The 17159-nt window shown below is 43.6% G+C and overlaps 2 protein-coding genes across 6 annotated transcripts in view; one reads left to right on the forward strand and one right to left on the reverse strand.

Moving 5' to 3' along the window:
* LOC135902078 (roundabout homolog 1-like) overlaps positions 1–17159 on the forward strand; it is a 124626-nt gene that overhangs the window by 91743 nt on the left and 15724 nt on the right. For both annotated transcript variants that reach the window (XM_070537067.1, XM_065431991.2), the window contains exons 5-18: positions 382–506; positions 1153–1513; positions 2621–2872; positions 3701–3880; positions 4440–4564; positions 7475–7700; positions 9676–9791; positions 10667–10838; positions 11537–11701; positions 11944–11971; positions 12291–12455; positions 13340–13502; positions 15207–15297; positions 15410–15484. In XM_070537067.1, the coding sequence (XP_070393168.1) occupies positions 382–506; positions 1153–1513; positions 2621–2872; positions 3701–3880; positions 4440–4564; positions 7475–7700; positions 9676–9791; positions 10667–10838; positions 11537–11701; positions 11944–11971; positions 12291–12455; positions 13340–13502; positions 15207–15297; positions 15410–15484 (2244 nt within the window). The remainder of the gene's footprint in view (positions 1–381; positions 507–1152; positions 1514–2620; positions 2873–3700; positions 3881–4439; positions 4565–7474; positions 7701–9675; positions 9792–10666; positions 10839–11536; positions 11702–11943; positions 11972–12290; positions 12456–13339; positions 13503–15206; positions 15298–15409; positions 15485–17159) is intronic.
* The window catches only part of LOC135902034 (uncharacterized), a 436762-nt gene that overhangs the window by 4516 nt on the left and 415087 nt on the right, over positions 1–17159 (reverse strand). Inside the window, exon 4 of one of the 4 annotated variants that reach the window (XR_011513952.1) lies at positions 1401–1500. The exons of the other annotated variants lie outside the window; for them this stretch is intronic. The gene's annotated coding sequence lies outside the window, so the exon portion shown is untranslated. Of the gene's footprint in view, positions 1–1400; positions 1501–17159 lie in introns of those variants that run through there. 4 annotated transcript variants of the gene reach the window in all.

A 17159-nucleotide genomic window follows, 5' to 3' on the forward strand; every position in this document is an offset into this window, starting at 1 on the left:
CCGACTGTCTGTAGATAACTCAATATCTTATTTGGTAATAACCACCGAGTGAGGACATCACCATTGTGGTCTCGGTTTCCTTTCGCACCCAGCTATGAAGAAAATTTGAGTCTAAATTTACCGCGGATTGAAGAGCTTGCGTTAGTAACTGAACGAAATTCCGGATGCTGTGTTCCGAAAATAAATTTCATTGTTTCCTTCAAATGTCCACGTAATATTTGTAAAAGCAACACAACCTCATTGCCGTAAATTCAACTGACACGCTAATTGCGTCTAAACAGGAGACGCAAGCTAGCAGAAAGCACTTGAAACACTGGTATCGGTATGCGAATATGGGCGTGATTTTCACACCTATCTCTTTTCTTTTATTGTTCGTTCCAGCACGTCCGACATTCCGCCTCACTCCTCAGGACCAGAAAGTAGGCCTCAACGGTGTCGCCAAATTTGACTGTCTCGCGACAGGCAACCCCCGACCCTCCGTGTTCTGGACCCGAGAAGGCAACCAGGTGACTTACACATTTGCTTAACATTTTTGTGAATGTGATAAAGCCTAAGTCCTACGCATATTAATGCTTACGCAACTTTCTGATCAGCACAAACTGCCCACATCCTAAAACTTCTTTCTGGGTTGACTACTAAAGAAGTGCGATTAAGATATGTGCGAATTGACTAGCTCACTGGTTGGTCCATGATGGCAGAAAACAAGCGCTAGGAGACAAGTGACGCGATAGAAAGAAGCACAAATACATTTCGTTGTATAAGAACGGCATGCACTTATTGTCCTCGCGCTATTTCTTATTTTGTCCTGTCTTCTAGCGCTGGTTTTCAGTGATGTGTACGAAGGAGGACAGCTAGGTGTCGGGCACTCATGTCAACAGGACAACGTTCCACAAGGCGGTTCGTGCCGAAATAACCAATGAGCGACGTTATAGGGTCATGTGCAAAAATTTCCTGCGGCATCTATTTATTTTGGCGGATACGCAACGTCTATCCTTCCATGCCTCGGCGGTCTTCGGTATCAGGTTGTGCCCACGGAGATAGACTATCGTCCATTACTTGTACCTCGTGCATCCACGGCCATCGACCTTCCGTGTTCACATCATTGTCGCCGGCGTGTTCCCGAAATTATCGCTCGTTGTCTCGCCGACGCAGGTGCTGATGTTTCCGGGCAAGTCACATGGCCGCTTCTCGGTCAGTCACGAAGGCACGCTGACCATCACCGGGGTGCGCAAAGAGGACCGCGGCTACTACGTCTGCTCGGCCTTGTCCGTTGTTGGCTCGAGCATGGCTAAAGGTCGCCTGGAGGTCACGGCGCTCGCCGACCTCCCGCCGCCGGTCGTACGACTGGGTCCGGCCAACCAGACGCTGCCGTTGCACACGACGGCCCAGCTACCGTGCGAGGCTGCTGGCACGCCCACGCCTTCCGTGCAGTGGCTGTACAACGGCTCTCCCCTGAGCTTCGAGGATCGGCCCCGATTCACGCAGCTAGGGACTGGCATGCTGCAGATACAAGGTCAGGAAGTGGCGCCTTCGGGAACAGCTCCACATTATGCTTGAAATTATGAAGACAGCGCAAAATATTGGTATATCGCTGAAAAAAAAACGGTGTATTCGACCTATTTTTAAGTTAAAGGAGCTATACGGCATCTATCTTCAACGGAGCACTTTCTTCGCTTTTGCTTGTCATCTTCGCTTTAGCTTGCCATGTCGTTTTTTATGTCACTGAAAATGTAATGGAACAGACTTGTACAACACGTGCGATGCTAGAGCTACAGAGCTGGCTTTAGACAGCCATCCTGTGTCTGTTTCGTTCTCTATATTTTTATCACCCATCAACCCATCAGCCCGCTTTCCTCAATAAAACGAAGAGCAGGTCTGTTGGGCACATATGTGAACAGGTCTACCTTACGGTCGACTCGAGCCATGAATGCTTTCACAGTATTGACCTGTCTGAGTCTGTTGACACGTTTTTTTTTCTTTGAACTTTTTCTCTAAACAAGGAGCCCTAACCGGAAATAGCTCCCAAAATACTTAGCTTATCTTGATAAAAGTAACTAGATAAATAAGCTACTCAGCTAACCAGCGACAACATCCGAATACGACCAGTAAGCTGAAATTTCGCTGTCGAGTGTTGCCTGTAAGAAACTGCCTAAAAATAATAGATCTCTGTACATTTTGTAACAGTAATGACACGCCTAGCTATTCAAAACGGCAAAATTTTGCTGTACGTCCTAGGTGAACGATCCTTCCCCCTCCTGGTTTATACCATTTGACGCATAAACTGACTGCCAACTTTTAACAGTGCAACAGCGTCACGCACTTAAGTGTCATTTTACAAGCATGCAGTTCTGACTACTCTGATCAATCGAGGAGAAAAAAAAATGCCTCCATGCTGGTATGTGCAAAAAAATAGAAAGGAAAGCTGCGACACTTAGGCGGTATTTTTATGTATCTGTTCGTGTAGGTTAATAGAATACCTCCTTCTGATGGAAGTAGACACACGCTACGAGTGCGACTGATCTATGTTGCATTTGTTGCAACATATTTAAGGAATGACACTGCCACCCAATAACCAGCCATTCGTTGACACGAGATCCCATCTACTGCTGCACTTTCACAGACCTCCAGTTATCGGACAGCGGTGCGTATACTTGCAAGGCTTCAAGTGAAAGCGGCGAGACTTCCTGGACTGTGTCTCTCACTGTTGACTCGCCACACAATCCAAACTTGAATTTTCATCGTTCTCCTGACCCCTCGACATTCCCCGGACCTCCTTCACAGCCTGTGGCGGTAAATACAACGGAGACTTCGATAACCCTAGCTTGGAAACGGAGCGAGAAAGTGGGCGCATCATCCCTCAAGGGATACACAAGTAAGTCAGTGCTGCAATATTTTATCCATACATCATGTGTAGCCGTGCCATATAAAAGTACCATGAATAAAATAAGCAATTTAAATGCGACAACGAGCTAAACGGTCAACATTCATCGAGGAGAAGGATAACATAGATCAATGATGGCACAGCCTAATACATTCAGTTTATTATCTGACCAACTTGTGATATCAAAGAGCTTCAACAAAATCTATCGGTCGCGTTTACACTGAAATACAAGAGCTTTTGAAAATGTGTGCGCTTTCAATTTTTCATTGGTACAAGCGGTGCTATTTCTCATAAACGGCAAGCATCGTAGGGGCGTTGATGTTACGGTAGTGGTTCTTTAGCTATTAAGGTAACATTGATGTTATCAAAATTCGCAGGAGAATTACTATACACTTTAGTTCAGCGTAAGACATCCCTTTATGAGCAATGCGATATGGTACCTGGCAGCTCAATCGCATGTTCTTTGCTTCATGTCAATTCGCTTTCGATTGAGGTAACTAAGCAATAGATTACTGCAAGTCTCATATCAGCAATACTTATGCCTTACCTAGACAAAATAATAAAATATGCATATTTGTAAAAGTAACCATGTTTAGAGTGTATACATCAGCTTTTCATAAATTAGCTACAAAAATTGTTATCACAAGAACAAGGCCTTTTTCGACGAAACTGTCTTATGTAACAGCGTTTCCTCATTGGGCGGCGTTTGGGTGCGAGTCACTCATAATTTAACTATCGGCCAAGTATATTGAATACGTTTTCTGAATAAAAGCCAATAAATTTCGGGACACATTAACTGGTGTCGCATTTACATTTCAGTTGAGTACTACAGCAGTGACCTCCAAAGTGGATGGGTTCTGGCAGCCCATCGAATCTTTGCTGAAATGTACACCGTCCAAGCCTTGCGTCCCGACTCACGCTACATATTCATCGTTCGAGCTGAAAATGCTCATGGTCTCGGTGTTCCCAGCCCTGCCTCTGATACTATAAGAACCTTAGGTAGGTATCCTTGTTCAAAGAAAAAAAATAAAGATGTATGTGCCTGTGCTGTTCAAAGCAGACTATGAGTAGCCTGGCTTTGCGGTATGGCAAAGATGACCACAAATCAGTGTAGAAATGCCTCTCTAAATAACTGTACCCGCCACTGCATTCTGCACTATACTTAACTATTGCACTGCACCGCGTCACTGTGGGGACATACTATTATGCTGATATAGTGCCACAACAATTGGGCTCCCAAGGCTGCAGCATTTAATGTTATGCTACACTGACTGAACAGTATGCAAATTACTTCTCATGTGCTAAGGGTGGCCGAGGAGCTGAAGGCTTTGCTAAAATTAATGACATATAGATTGTCTATTTTGCAGCGCGCAGCAAAATGAAATCGGTAATTGCGAATGAATAGCACTGCACATGCTTAGCATGGGCAGCAGGCGTCTCAGTTGAAACGCACACTTTGTGTTAGACAGACCTGTTAATTTCCTTTCATTAAAATGTTTCTATTTTAAAGTTCCTGATTTAACTACTCCCTTTGTTAATGTTTACTCTTACTATACAGGACCGACGGCGCACTTTCTACCAGAGTACAACCTTGACGAAGCACGAGCTAAGCTTAGTGCCACTGTGGTGACCCTTCAAGACATACGTGCCATGAGTTCCACAGCTGTCAAGTTGAATTGGAAGGTATCCTCAATGCTTCCATGATGTGATTCATTTGACATGACATATTTTACAGTATTTCTTATGCGAAAGCGTCACATGGCCCATTGAGCGGTAAAGCCGGCGTCTGTCTCAGAGAAACGGCACCTCAATTCCCATTGGCTGCGGCGTTACATTGCGTGTGCGCCTGGATGGAGCAGGGCGGGGGAAAGGGAAGACCTAATGCGCTTGTGCGGCAGGTGTCGCGTGAGGGCGTCACCGTGACCCCACGTCACCCTAGCTTTCGGAAGCCTCCGCGCTTTCCTTGTCCGTGTCCGTGCAAGCTCTCGTCTGCTTTCTAACTTCGCCTCGCTAATCGCGCTAAAGAATTTAATGTATATTAAAAAGCAGAATAAATTCGAAAGCAAAAGCCTTTGCCATAGTAAGTTGCGAACCTACGACCCGATGCTCAGAAGCCGTGTGTCTTACCCACCGGGTGAAACCAGTGCCTCCTAGATTACAGACATGTGCATCCTACTTTACGACGTTATGCCACTTTCTATTGCTAAGTTTACGTTGCGAAGCCCTGCGCGACGAAACCGGTGACGTCAATATCACTGCGGGTTACTCGGAAGTGTCTTAGTTAGTTTCTCTGGCAGTCGGGGAAGGTTTCATGACGTCTGCGATAGAAGTGCACAGGCATTGCGCTATCTAGGAGGCATTGGCCGAGTGTCTCAACGCGCTCATTTGCCCGCGAAGAGCTCATAACTTCAAGGGCCGCTCAGCAGCGTGCTATTTGATATTAGTGCTTTCGTATTCCCAACTCATAAGTGCTTAAGTGCCCTCGGATATTTTGTAACCCAGCTGTCTCGTACAGGTGAATATTCTACTGTTTCGCTCTTTTTCCGCTCATGCCATTGATTTTCACTTGTAAATGGGGCATGGGATCGCGTGCCTTGTAGAGGCAATTCTCGCTCAATAAAAAAGTTTGATTCTGTAACAAAGACAACTAAAAAAGCAACTGCTCTGGATTTTGCATGCATAAAGAATGCTTCGTGACAACTTTGGCCTGCATCCTGAACAGTGCCTAGGTGATATATATATATAACAGATACGGCGTGTAGGTGGACATTACTCAGTTTTCTGGAAGTGCAATTTTGGAGAACTCTTCAGGAACTCATGAACGTATCAACATTGCTATTGCGAAATGCCAGATGAATTGGGCTGATCAGCCCACTCCAAATCGTCAAACATGAGTTCCTGTTATGTAAAATACAAGCTATGTAAGCACAAGGTATGCATAATAGGCTTCCAATACAGCTAAAGCAGTTTCTGCTCTTTAGACATGTTCGCCTGGTCGTAGAGGGCCTTCTCAAGAAGAAGTGCACAAAGCCGCAGACGTGTGAAGTCCGCGCACAGCGTAGGCACAAGGTAGCTGTGATACCTTAAATTCACATGTTATCGCACAATCTGAAAAAGGTTACCTAGCGTTACGACGTGCAAGTCGTGTTCTCTGCCCCCCACAGGCTGTCGAAGCTTCGCAGGTTGTCCAACCCGGTGGCAACCTAGCAACGTGACTGCGGCAAAAAGTGCAGGTGGTCTTTTGTTGAATGCGCTGACGATGTAGTCTATCAAATTCCTTTAAGGTGCGGAAAAGTGTACGTTGGCCAAACTGGGAGATGTGTTAACGATGAGTTAAGGGAGAACACGAAGAACGTAAAAAATGCGCGTAAAGGCCAGAATACACGGAGCGAATATGCGACGAATAGTCGGCGTTCGACGCCCGGCGGCGCACGCGCGACGCGCGGCGGCGGCGAAATCGTCGTTCGCCGCCGATCTAGCTGGCGCAGAAAAGTTCGTCGGGCGTCGACGATACCGGAAGCGGCAAACGAGCGGCGCCCCAAAGCGAGCCAATCAGGCCTCACTATCCGCCCCGACTTCCGACTAGGCTTCCCGCCCAGTGTTGCCACAACGCATAGCATCGCCGCTTTCCTTACACTACATCGGCACATGAATGACTCAAACACATCAAAAATATTAGAAATCATTTCTAAACAAAGTTTTACGCGTTTTAGAGAGTTTCTGCAATTCAAAAGCGATAATAGTTGTCGTTAAAGTTTTTTAGTGTGTGTCATGTGTTTCAGTACAGCGCATTTACCTCGTCTAGCCACACTGATAACAACACCGCGAATCGCCGGCGGCGGCCGCCGTGTCTTCGCTCCGTGTAGCGCAGCCCGACGAACATACGGCGTCGCGCTGCGGCAGATTTTCTGCCGCCCGAACTTCGTCGTGAAAGTTCGCTCCATGTATTCTGGCCTTAAAGGAAAGGATTTTTAAGAATTTCTGTCAAGCCACTGTCTGACTTGCAACGACTGTTCACCCGACCTTGAAAACAATTTCGTTCTCAAGAAGAGTAAAACGCGTACAACACGGGAAATCGCAGAATCTGAACGAATTTCTAGACTTGGGAGGAATGTGTCAGCGTGGCCTCCATCCCGCTTTCAGACGCATGCGCAGTGCATTCGGGAACCACTCGCAATCATGTTGTTGGAAGTTCAGCGCTCGTCCTTGTCTTCTCTCCGTCCCCAGCTTTTTTTTTTTTTGCGATGGCGCCTTTCCAAATACGACCCAACACGCTCAATTCACCGTATTAACCAAGTTTTCGTTTTCCTGTGTGAAATTATAGAAACTGTGGAGCGTCCTGTTTCTCTGTTGTATTTTGCTGATCAATGCCCTTTGCACTCTCCCTGTGAATGCCTGCGTGTGTTTCAGAATAGTTTATCGCAAGAATCAACATCTAGTCGGCCATGAAACCGACAATATTAGCGCAAACATTTCCAATTTCGTAATACTATATCAATCAATCAACCTAGGCAATTTAGAGTGCTGCCCTCTCGATGTGTATTTTTTTCTTCATTAACTTCGTTGACTCCACTACTCTGTTACGTCACGCAGGTTCAAGGCAGCAAGGACTATGTGGAGGGCTTTTACGTGTGGTTTCAGGACATGAGTGGCGTTTCGCAGAAGTACAACATGGTGACCGTGCTGAACGATGGAGCCCTGTCTTATGTACTGAACGACCTTAGGAAGTTCACGAAGTACGAATTCTTTCTTGTGCCCTTCTACAGAAGTGTTGAAGGCCCGCCTAGCAACTCGAGAAGTGTTCAAACGCTTGAAGATGGTAAGAGAACATGTATTGAAATGACTTTTTCCAATAAATACATGTTTTGACGGAACTGATACACGTTGAAATGCCAGCAAATGAAACCTCGCTATAACGAAGGTAGAGGGGGGTCCGTCCTTACTTCGTTATATGCATCACATCAGTTCAAAAACGGGTCGCCATTGATAACTGTCCGACCTTGCGAGCCAGGGAAGGCGTGGATATGCTGTCAGTAATCACTGGCTAACTCGTTGCATAAATCTGCTGCGCATTGCCGAATGGACGCGAAAAATTATTTTATAGTACGCCTTTGCCAGCGATATGACTGCTTTCTCTAGTGCAGTTGTCAGTGCTAACGAATTTCCTCCGCCATCGTGAGCGCTCAAGTAGTGACGTCACAGGTCTTCCAGAGTTTCGCGAGCGTGCCGGCGCAGCGCTACATGCTAGCCACTGCTCGCAAGGAGGACGCTCATAAGCAGCAAAAAATGATTGAGCGTCCTAGCAATGCTTGTCTACGATTGCAAGTGCTTCAATGTTCTAAATGTGGAAATGAACATGTCTGCGCCATCCACTGCTCCCGAGTGTCAAAAACACTTCAGATGCCCCGCCACCTGTCTGAATGTGTTTCACTCACACCGTGACCGGGCAGCGTTTCACAGACAACCATATATACTTTCAGGCCGCAGGTCACGCGCTCCGCTGTTCGCGCTTCATTCTGGCGTCAGTGCAAGCGAGTACGTACAGAAGTTAATGCATTGTGGCGGTAGCTGCTGAGTGAGTGCGTGACCGCCGAAAAGGGCCGATTCAGACGAGTAATGAGCAGTCACGCGCCGCCTGATTTATGCGTAATCGATGCAAAACGCTCAAGAAAGCTTCATTATGGGAAAAAAAGTTCCTTACATTGCTTTAAACTGAATTATTGCTTCGTTGATAGCATACTTTCAATGTATAAGATTTCGAAAGAGAAATCCGGTAACATCGTTATATCCATTAGTACATTATAACGAGTTACGTTATTACGAGGTCTTACAGTTATAATTTTGTACAAATTTCTGTTGCTGGCTGTCACCGCAGAGCAAAATTAGTACTGTAGCACCATCCTAATCATGCAATAACAGATACGGAAACAAGATACTATTTTCATATTGTCATAAAAGCTTAAGTGTTGAAATGGCGAATGGAGGGGTCAAACAGAACCACGGCGACCCCATATCTATGGCGGCGTAATGAAAGTACCCCCGTTAACCGTGCAATGGGTGCACGTTAAAGCGGTCAAAATTATTCACGAGCCCCCCACCATAGCAACCCTCCAAATTAGATTATGGCTGTTGGCACGTAATGCTCCAGAATTTATTACTTACTTTGAAATTTTTAATCATATTGGTGGTTCGCGCATGCGCAATATTGAAATAACAAGGTGCGGCTGCAGAAAGTCTGAAGAATCTAAGGCAGTGATTCTGCAATAAATTGCCGAACATAGATTCTCGCTAACCGCGCATACAGGGTTCCGGCAAGCTCAGTTTTAACAAACAAGGTTTGTCTCTCGCACACTTTCTGTAATTCACAGCTGCTGTCGCCTACTCAATGTATTCTTTTTCCCTACGCAAAATCCCATACAACAGAAGTCTCTCTGAATTCTGCAGAACTGACACTGACGTTCTTGTTTTATACAAGATACTACATTTTCTGCAACCAGCCCTTCCCCTCCCCCTTCCTTTTTTGAAGTAACTTAGCATCGCTGCATTATGTCACCTTATATGATGAAGCTGCTTTGCATTTTCATTGAATATTCTTGGCTTGTAATAAAAGAGTATTTGTAAGGTGACGCTGACGGACATGTCATTAAGAATAATATGTAAAATTAAGTATGACAGTTTTAAACGCATGTCTGTGAGAAATAGTAAACAAAAACAAGTACTACACTCACCGATGTCTGTGAAGCCTAACATAGCCATGAACATAGGTGTTAATGTCAGGAAAACATTCCCTGCAGTGCCAACAGCCCCACCAGACAGTGTGGAAGTTCATGTTCTCAACAGCACAACTGCGACCATATTTTGGTCTCCCCCACCTCCTCAGCATCGCAATGGAAAACTTAGAGGATACAATGTAAGTTAGAAGATCAGCTGATTCGCGTTGCACATTCATGTTCATTTGCACACTTTCCTAGGCCAGCAAGTTCTTGTACTACTTTCATTAAAAGGACGTTAGGACAGGTATGATGTAAACCACAGCTTGTAGAAAACGGAAATTACTATATTCAGCTGCGTTTTACGTAATGATAATAACAGTAATGAAAAGAAAAACAGAAATAATGTTAGTGGATATCCCTTACTGGAGTGATTATTAGCAGTTACCCATCAGCAGTAACTGCTTTAAACGAGCCCAGGTAATGTAACCGAGCTAATGACCAATTTATTCCAGCAGGGAATTCTATCGAAATATTTTGACTTGAGAATAACGATAACACTAACAAGACCCACAGAAAGAAGAAAGAGAACTGCAATACTCCAGAGCACCGATATGTGCTGCAGATAAGCGGTATGAACTCACGTTACCTGAAGCTTGACTGACAGTGTTTTATCGTATTCCCAAGAAGTGTAGGTTATGCAGATGTTATAAACGAAAATCGTTGATAAACGCTGACTCTCCTAAAATGCTTCCCTCGATGCTAGGAGGAGGCACATTAATTTTATTATTGCTTGCTGTTTATTTCAACTAAAATTTTGATACCAGAATAAAAAGACTTATGTAACAATATCATCATGGGTGTGCTTTTTCATTGTCCTAATACGAGGATTTCTGTTTAGTGAGAAAGGTCGAAGCTCAGACGGAGCTAGCATATTTTCTTCTCAGTGGTGAAGGTATCGTTGTAAAAAGCTGGTGGGTTAGTGTAGAAAGGTTTTATGCAGTGTACACACACTTAACAAAGCGTAGCAAGAGGACCTCGCAGATGCGAAGAAATTAACTTTTTCTTTTTGCAGGTGTACGTAAATGGTAATGCCTCTGACCGTCACTTCAGTCAAAGCACAAACTCCACAACTAACAGCCTAACAGTAAGCAACCTGAAGACAGGAGCCATATACGAAGCACGCGTGGTTGCCGTCACTACTGTTGGTGGGGGACCAGCCAGCAGCCCTTTCCGCTTCAAGATGGGTTAGTTCAAGCTTTGAAGCGAAAATTTTTCTTTGAGTATTTCAGTATTCTTATTTTACAAGGGGGAAGGCGCTGCTTCCGTTATACATGCCCAGAAAGCAAATTGATGTCCAGAGGAAGCATTAAAGTTGGGGGTCGTAGAATACGCACTTTTCTGGCACTGTAGCTTACCATAATACAAAAAAAGAAGCACTGCTCTTACGGGTACGTGCAGATGTTTCTGGAAGGCTGCATAAAGTGCCTTTATGCTAGAAAACAAATAGTTATTCATACCTAAACTTTATATTTTCTAAATATTTATATCAGTGAGCAGCATTTCATATTTTTTTAATAATTAGCTTGCTCAAATTATAATTTGATGGTCTTTTGTATGTGAAACCTTGCAGTTTGGGTTGAAACATTTCTTTGTTACAATAGTGCAAACAATGTTTAGTGTCTTAATTGCTTTTCAACACAAAGTTACTGATGAAGAAAATATTTCGGGAACTAATCAGGCTGTCAAGTAAGCCGTTTCTTGAAGTCACTAAAACACCGTAACATCGCAGCAGCATTTCTACCACTATTCGATCTGCAGGGCTGTAGTAAAGATGAACAAATGCAGCTTCTCGTATTTTGGCCTATTGTACATGTATTTATGTAGTTACAGTTTATTTACCATGTCCGTGCTTCGCTATACCATTATTTGTGCTACGTTTCAGAAAGCCCCACGTCGTCAACGCCACATTCTACTTCCCTTCAAAACATCGTGACCCAGTCATGGTTCATTGCACTTTTCGGATTCTTGCTTCTGGCAGCAGTAACTATCTTCGTGATAATTCTAATACGAAAAAGACGGCTAGAACACGCAAAGACAATTATAACAGGTAAGTATTTGATATCCTCGCAACCTTGTGTGTGTGAATATAAATATATACAAACCAATTCTTACCATTAATTAGACTAAAATATGCGGAATGTATAACCATAAAACGACATATGTTATCTCATCACAAAATATTAATGGCCTGTAGCTTTTATTAAAAATTTATAGTAATACTTGGCTTATTATGTTCAGCCATCTTGCTTCTATGAGCAAGCACATTTCTAGCCTCCATTTCTTTTCTAGCTCCAGTGCATAAGCAAGAAGACATCAGGTGAGTAGTATTGCTGACTTTTTCTTTCGGCTGTTTTCCACATTTCTTACGTAACATCGACAAGGAGCGAGGGATCTTTCTAACCTATATGGCGATTCGCTCATTGCTGCATACTATCTAATACAATAAGGACATCACGGCAGCTGTGTGTGATGTCTCCTGTGTTTTGCTCCTTTGGTTAAGCTATTGTTTCTGCATGACCGAACTAATCCTACAGCTTCGACTTAACTCAGCATGTATTTGCACATTCGGAAGCAAAACAAATCACTCTGCCTGCTGTGAAAATAATTGATTTCTAATTCCTCTCCTCCAATGCCAGAAATTGCTTCAATTCCTTCTCTAATCCTGGCGGCCTGAGCCCTCACGATGCCTTGTGGGTTGATCATAGTGCCTGGAGAGCTTCTGACTCATCTAAGGAGCCCTTCTGTGAAAGAAAGTCTGTTAACAAGATGAGCTGTGCTTCGAATGATCTTAACTATTCTAGGTGAGCCTCCTCTGGCCCTTATATGAGTTCTAAGGTTGCTTATTAACAATTACGTATTACCTAGCTGCCAGCGCAGCAGGTTGCCCTCACCTCGAAAGACAAGAGTGCTTGTAGGAAACCCTGTTGCTAAGCACACGCCTGGTAAAAAAGATAGAAAAAAAAACTTAATCAATTAAATTGGTTTTAATCAGAATTTTCACTTAAGCTAGGTGGCACCTATTTGTGGTGACTATTTCAAATTTTAATTTGCGCGCAAGCGCAACGACTTTTAGAGGCAGGTTGTGGCAAGACATTTTCTAATAATTGCGTGAAACACTATAGCGCTAAATTTTAGTGCAACTCAGTAAGGCTCAATGTGGTGAAAGCTAACTTGAAATACTACACTATTGCATCCCTTATACTTAAATTCATTGTGTTCTCTCTGAATGTAAATCTGGATATAAACAGCAAGCCATTCAAATTTCCTCGCGCAAAGGTCTGAAGATAGCAAAAAAGGGAACGCTATCCTAAGCATACATTCTGACAACTAAGCCACGACAGTTCAAGTCGCTTCAGTTGCGATAACACAATGGTTACTGAAGAAAGGTAATGAAGAAATTGCAATTTATTCTGCAAATGATATATATACGTTAGCTTTCATAGAAAACGCGAAGGTTGTGCTCAAATTATAGGCGAAATTCACATAAAATGTACTCTTAATAATGTGCGCAGCAAAATTTACTCATGGAGATGAAGCTTTCATTTCTTCTAAACTGCTTATGCCAAACAGAATTGAAATTTTTGAAATAAAAAAAATTTATAGGTGTTAGTTACACCAGCAATTATGAAAGTTCAACTTAACAATACATCTCGGCTTGCTGTCTTTTATATTCCTATGCTTACAGTGTCTACGCACCTTTAAGCTGTGGCATCGATGCCTGTGACTATGCAGAAGTGGACACTTTCAACATGACCTCTTTCTACAAAAAGGACCTTCCTTCTGTCCCAGAACCTTATGCTACTACCACGCTGATAAGCACTTCATTCCAGAAGAGCTTGAACGATTCAGTAAGTGAAATATTTTCTTTGGTGCGAAAGGCTAAAGTGGCCCATTGAGCGAAAAGGACGGTGGCATCTGTAACAGTGAAACGGCACCTAGATTTCCAGTGGCTGTAAGCGCCATGTCACGTAAGCGCATCGACGGAGCAGAGCGAGCGAAAGGGAACACATTGTGCCGCTGTAGGGCACCAGGCGTTGTGTGAGGGGAAAGGGCATCACCACGTCGGTGGCACGCGGCGTTGGCACCGCAGGCTGCTGCAGCTGCTTGCTGACTCGGGCCACACGTGCCACTATGGTACGTTACTCGCAGCGCAAAACTCGAAGGGCTGCTCAGCGGCGTAACGCTTTCGCATTCACCACTCAATGAGAAGTTCGTAAGCGTCCCCGGGATCTTTTTTTAAAGAGATGTCCCATTCATTTGCGAAGCCATTGCTCGTGGCCGCTTACTATGCTGACAGAACATTAATATACAGTCGCCTAAATACTTCCAGTATATCCCATGTCTGTTATAACCATATATTCTGTATATGCTGGTATTAACTAGAAGGAAATTTAGAGAATAAAAATAAAAATCGGTTATAGCACATGCGGCAGGCATAAGTAAAGGCTGACTGGGCGCTTACCACTGGCATTAAAAAGAAAAGTGTGCGATTGTAACATTTTACTAATGGAAACATATGAAAAATAAATTTGGGGGTTAATAAAAAACCTCTTGAACAAGTTAAGAACTGCGGAAGGAGCGATGGGGCGAAATATGGTTGGGGTAACGTTAAGATACAGGAAGAGAGTGGTGTGGACCAAAGAGCAAACGGGGATAGCCGATATTCTAGGTATGACTTGAACGGGAAAAATGGAGCTGGGCAGGCCATGTAATGCGTAGGGCAGATAACCGGAGGATCATTAGAGGTGCAGAATTAGTGCCATGGGAAGGAAAGCGCAGTTGAGGACGCAAGAAAGCAAGGTGGGGTGATGAAAGCGGAAAATGTGCAGGCACAAGTTGGAATCAGCGCACGCAAAACAGGGATAATTGGAAATCGCTGGGAAGAGCGTTCGTTTTGGGCAGCGTACATAAAGATAGGCTGCTGCTGATGATGACGATGATCCGTGAGAAACATTCAAGATTGATTTCATTATAATAAATCATTGGTTTTATTCATGTTCGTTATATCGAGCTTAGAAGATACTAGCTTCTATATTTACTGCCTTTTTGCTTGCATATTTCTTTCCTCGTTCTGTCAAGTATCCAGGCAGTCCTCTCTTCTCTCCTGCACTTTTGCGAGAATTTCCGCATAATCACATGTGTTCCCTCAGCTCTAAATATTCGCGAGCTGCGACTTCTTGTCACTTCATGTTTCTGATAATTGCCATAAGGTAACAAACCACAGCAAAAGAAACATGGAAGGGGAAATTTGCTGTTGCTTACAACGTTATAGCTGATATAGGCTTACAGAACTTTCTTTACGGCAGATCATGTAACATCAAGCAAGTTTATAACAAACGTTTGTAAAATTGTTGCACACAAAAATAATTTATTGGGCCCGCTAGTGGAGATAATAAATTTGGCATGACTTCTTGTAATTTCAAGTTTCCAAAGCACTTTAATCACTAGGTTCAAGATAAAATCCAGAAAGTGGGGAACAGTTAACCTTCTTTGACTCTGGCGGGTCTTCACCAAATGCATTAGAACAAAGTGCACATTTTGTTTCCTTACAGGCTAACGATAGTCGCAGTGGAAGCTCGGAAAAAGATAGAAGCCGGACATCAGACAAGGTTCTTGATCAGGAACTGAAACGCACAAATGAAGGTATACATTGATTAGAGTTGGGACAATTAAAGAAGCAGTCAGCAGGCACCACTTCATATGATTGCAGATTTAATACTTCTATAAACGTGCTTGTTGGCATGATTCACTGCAGATGCCGTTACAGACCGGCTCTTGGAATCAGACATGCTTGCTATTCCAACCAGTGACTCGGGGAGTTACACAACAGGTGAGTTGCTCATGTATTTCTTACTGATGCGAAAGCGTGAAATGGCCGATTGAGTAAAAAAACCCGGTGTCTGTCGCCTGGAAAAACGAAACGGTACCTAAATTTCCATTGGCTGCGACGGACACCACGTCACGAGCGCCCCTCGACGGAGCAGAGCTGGCGAAAAAGAACACCTGCAGCTCCGATAGCGTGCCAGCTGTCACGTGAGGGGAGAGGGCATCGCCACGACGCCACGTCACCCTCACTCTTGCTCTCGGAAGCGTGTGTTATCCGCGCGTAACTTATCTGCGCAAGCTCTCGTCTGTGTTCTAGCTGCTGCACCTCGGTAAGGCCAGATCAAAACGCGCTCGCTTGCCGGCGATGAGTTCATAACTCTAAGAATTGCTCATCAGTGCCCCATTCGAATTTTTTCTCTTTCCCATTCATAATGCAGGAGTGCTTAAGCTTCCTCAGACTTTTTTGATTGCAAATTAATTTAACAGATATACTGCATTCAGAAATCACAGTTTACTTACAGACAACCTCAAATATCCCAATGCAATTAAAACACAGCATCTGCCTTACTGGCCTCCTAAATTGGTTCCATTTAGGATCCACTTTAAGAACTTATATAATGTTCAATATTCGCCCAAACAAGAATGAAGTCAGACATTGGCGCAGCGCTTATCAGGCCCTGCAAGAAGCACATTACTGGAATAAAGCCATCCCTAAAGACAACGCTTCCACTGCACTTTATGCAATGTTTCGTGCAAAAGATCACCCTAAGTATGCTGCGGACCACCATAAATAATCTCACTATATCACCAGGGCTGCAAGATCATCTCGCCTAGCTGCAATTTAAATCAGTTGACGCACTCAGCTGCACCTAGCAAATTGCTAGCTTACACAGGGACGCTAGTATATGGAAGCGAACACCTGTTTTTCCGAGATGCCTTGGCAAGTGCCTAGATTTTGTTCCGTTGTTTTCATCCATTCAAAAACTCTTTGCTAGCACATAGTATTTATAGATGGAACAATATCATGGCTTTAAGGATCAAACTATAAAATATCGAATCTAGAATAATGCTTATATACACAATTATGCTAACATACATTATTATATTTCAGACAGCATCTTTGGTACCCAATATGAGCATGCATTTTGAAATGATGACCCCGCTGATAATAAAATGTATGCATTCAAAACTGATGTTGTAATTGCTAGTAGCAGCAGTGCAACTAATCATCCTCTGTTGATTAGAAATGGCTTGGTCACCTTTCATATAATTTACTCGTAGTCGTACTGGGACAACTAAATAATCACTACTTGATTGATTGATTGATTGATTGATTGATTGATTGATTGATTGATTGATTGATTGATTGATTGATTGATTGATTGATTGATTGATTGATTGATTGATTGATTGATTGATTGATTGATTGATTGATTGATTGATTGATGGATGGATGGATGGATGGATGGATGGATGGATGGATGGATGGATGGATGGATGGATGGATGGATGGATGGATGGATGGATGGATCGATCGATCGATCGATCGATCGATCAATTGATTTTAATGTCTCACAGTAACACACACACTATGAAGTATGCCATGGTGGAAGACCCATTTTGATCCCCTGATCTTTTTTAATACGAATTAATACTAGCACATGAGCATTATTGCAATC

Source organism: Dermacentor albipictus, chromosome 4 (genome assembly GCF_038994185.2).
Source record: "Dermacentor albipictus isolate Rhodes 1998 colony chromosome 4, USDA_Dalb.pri_finalv2, whole genome shotgun sequence".
Lineage (NCBI taxonomy): Eukaryota > Metazoa > Arthropoda > Arachnida > Ixodida > Ixodidae > Dermacentor > Dermacentor albipictus.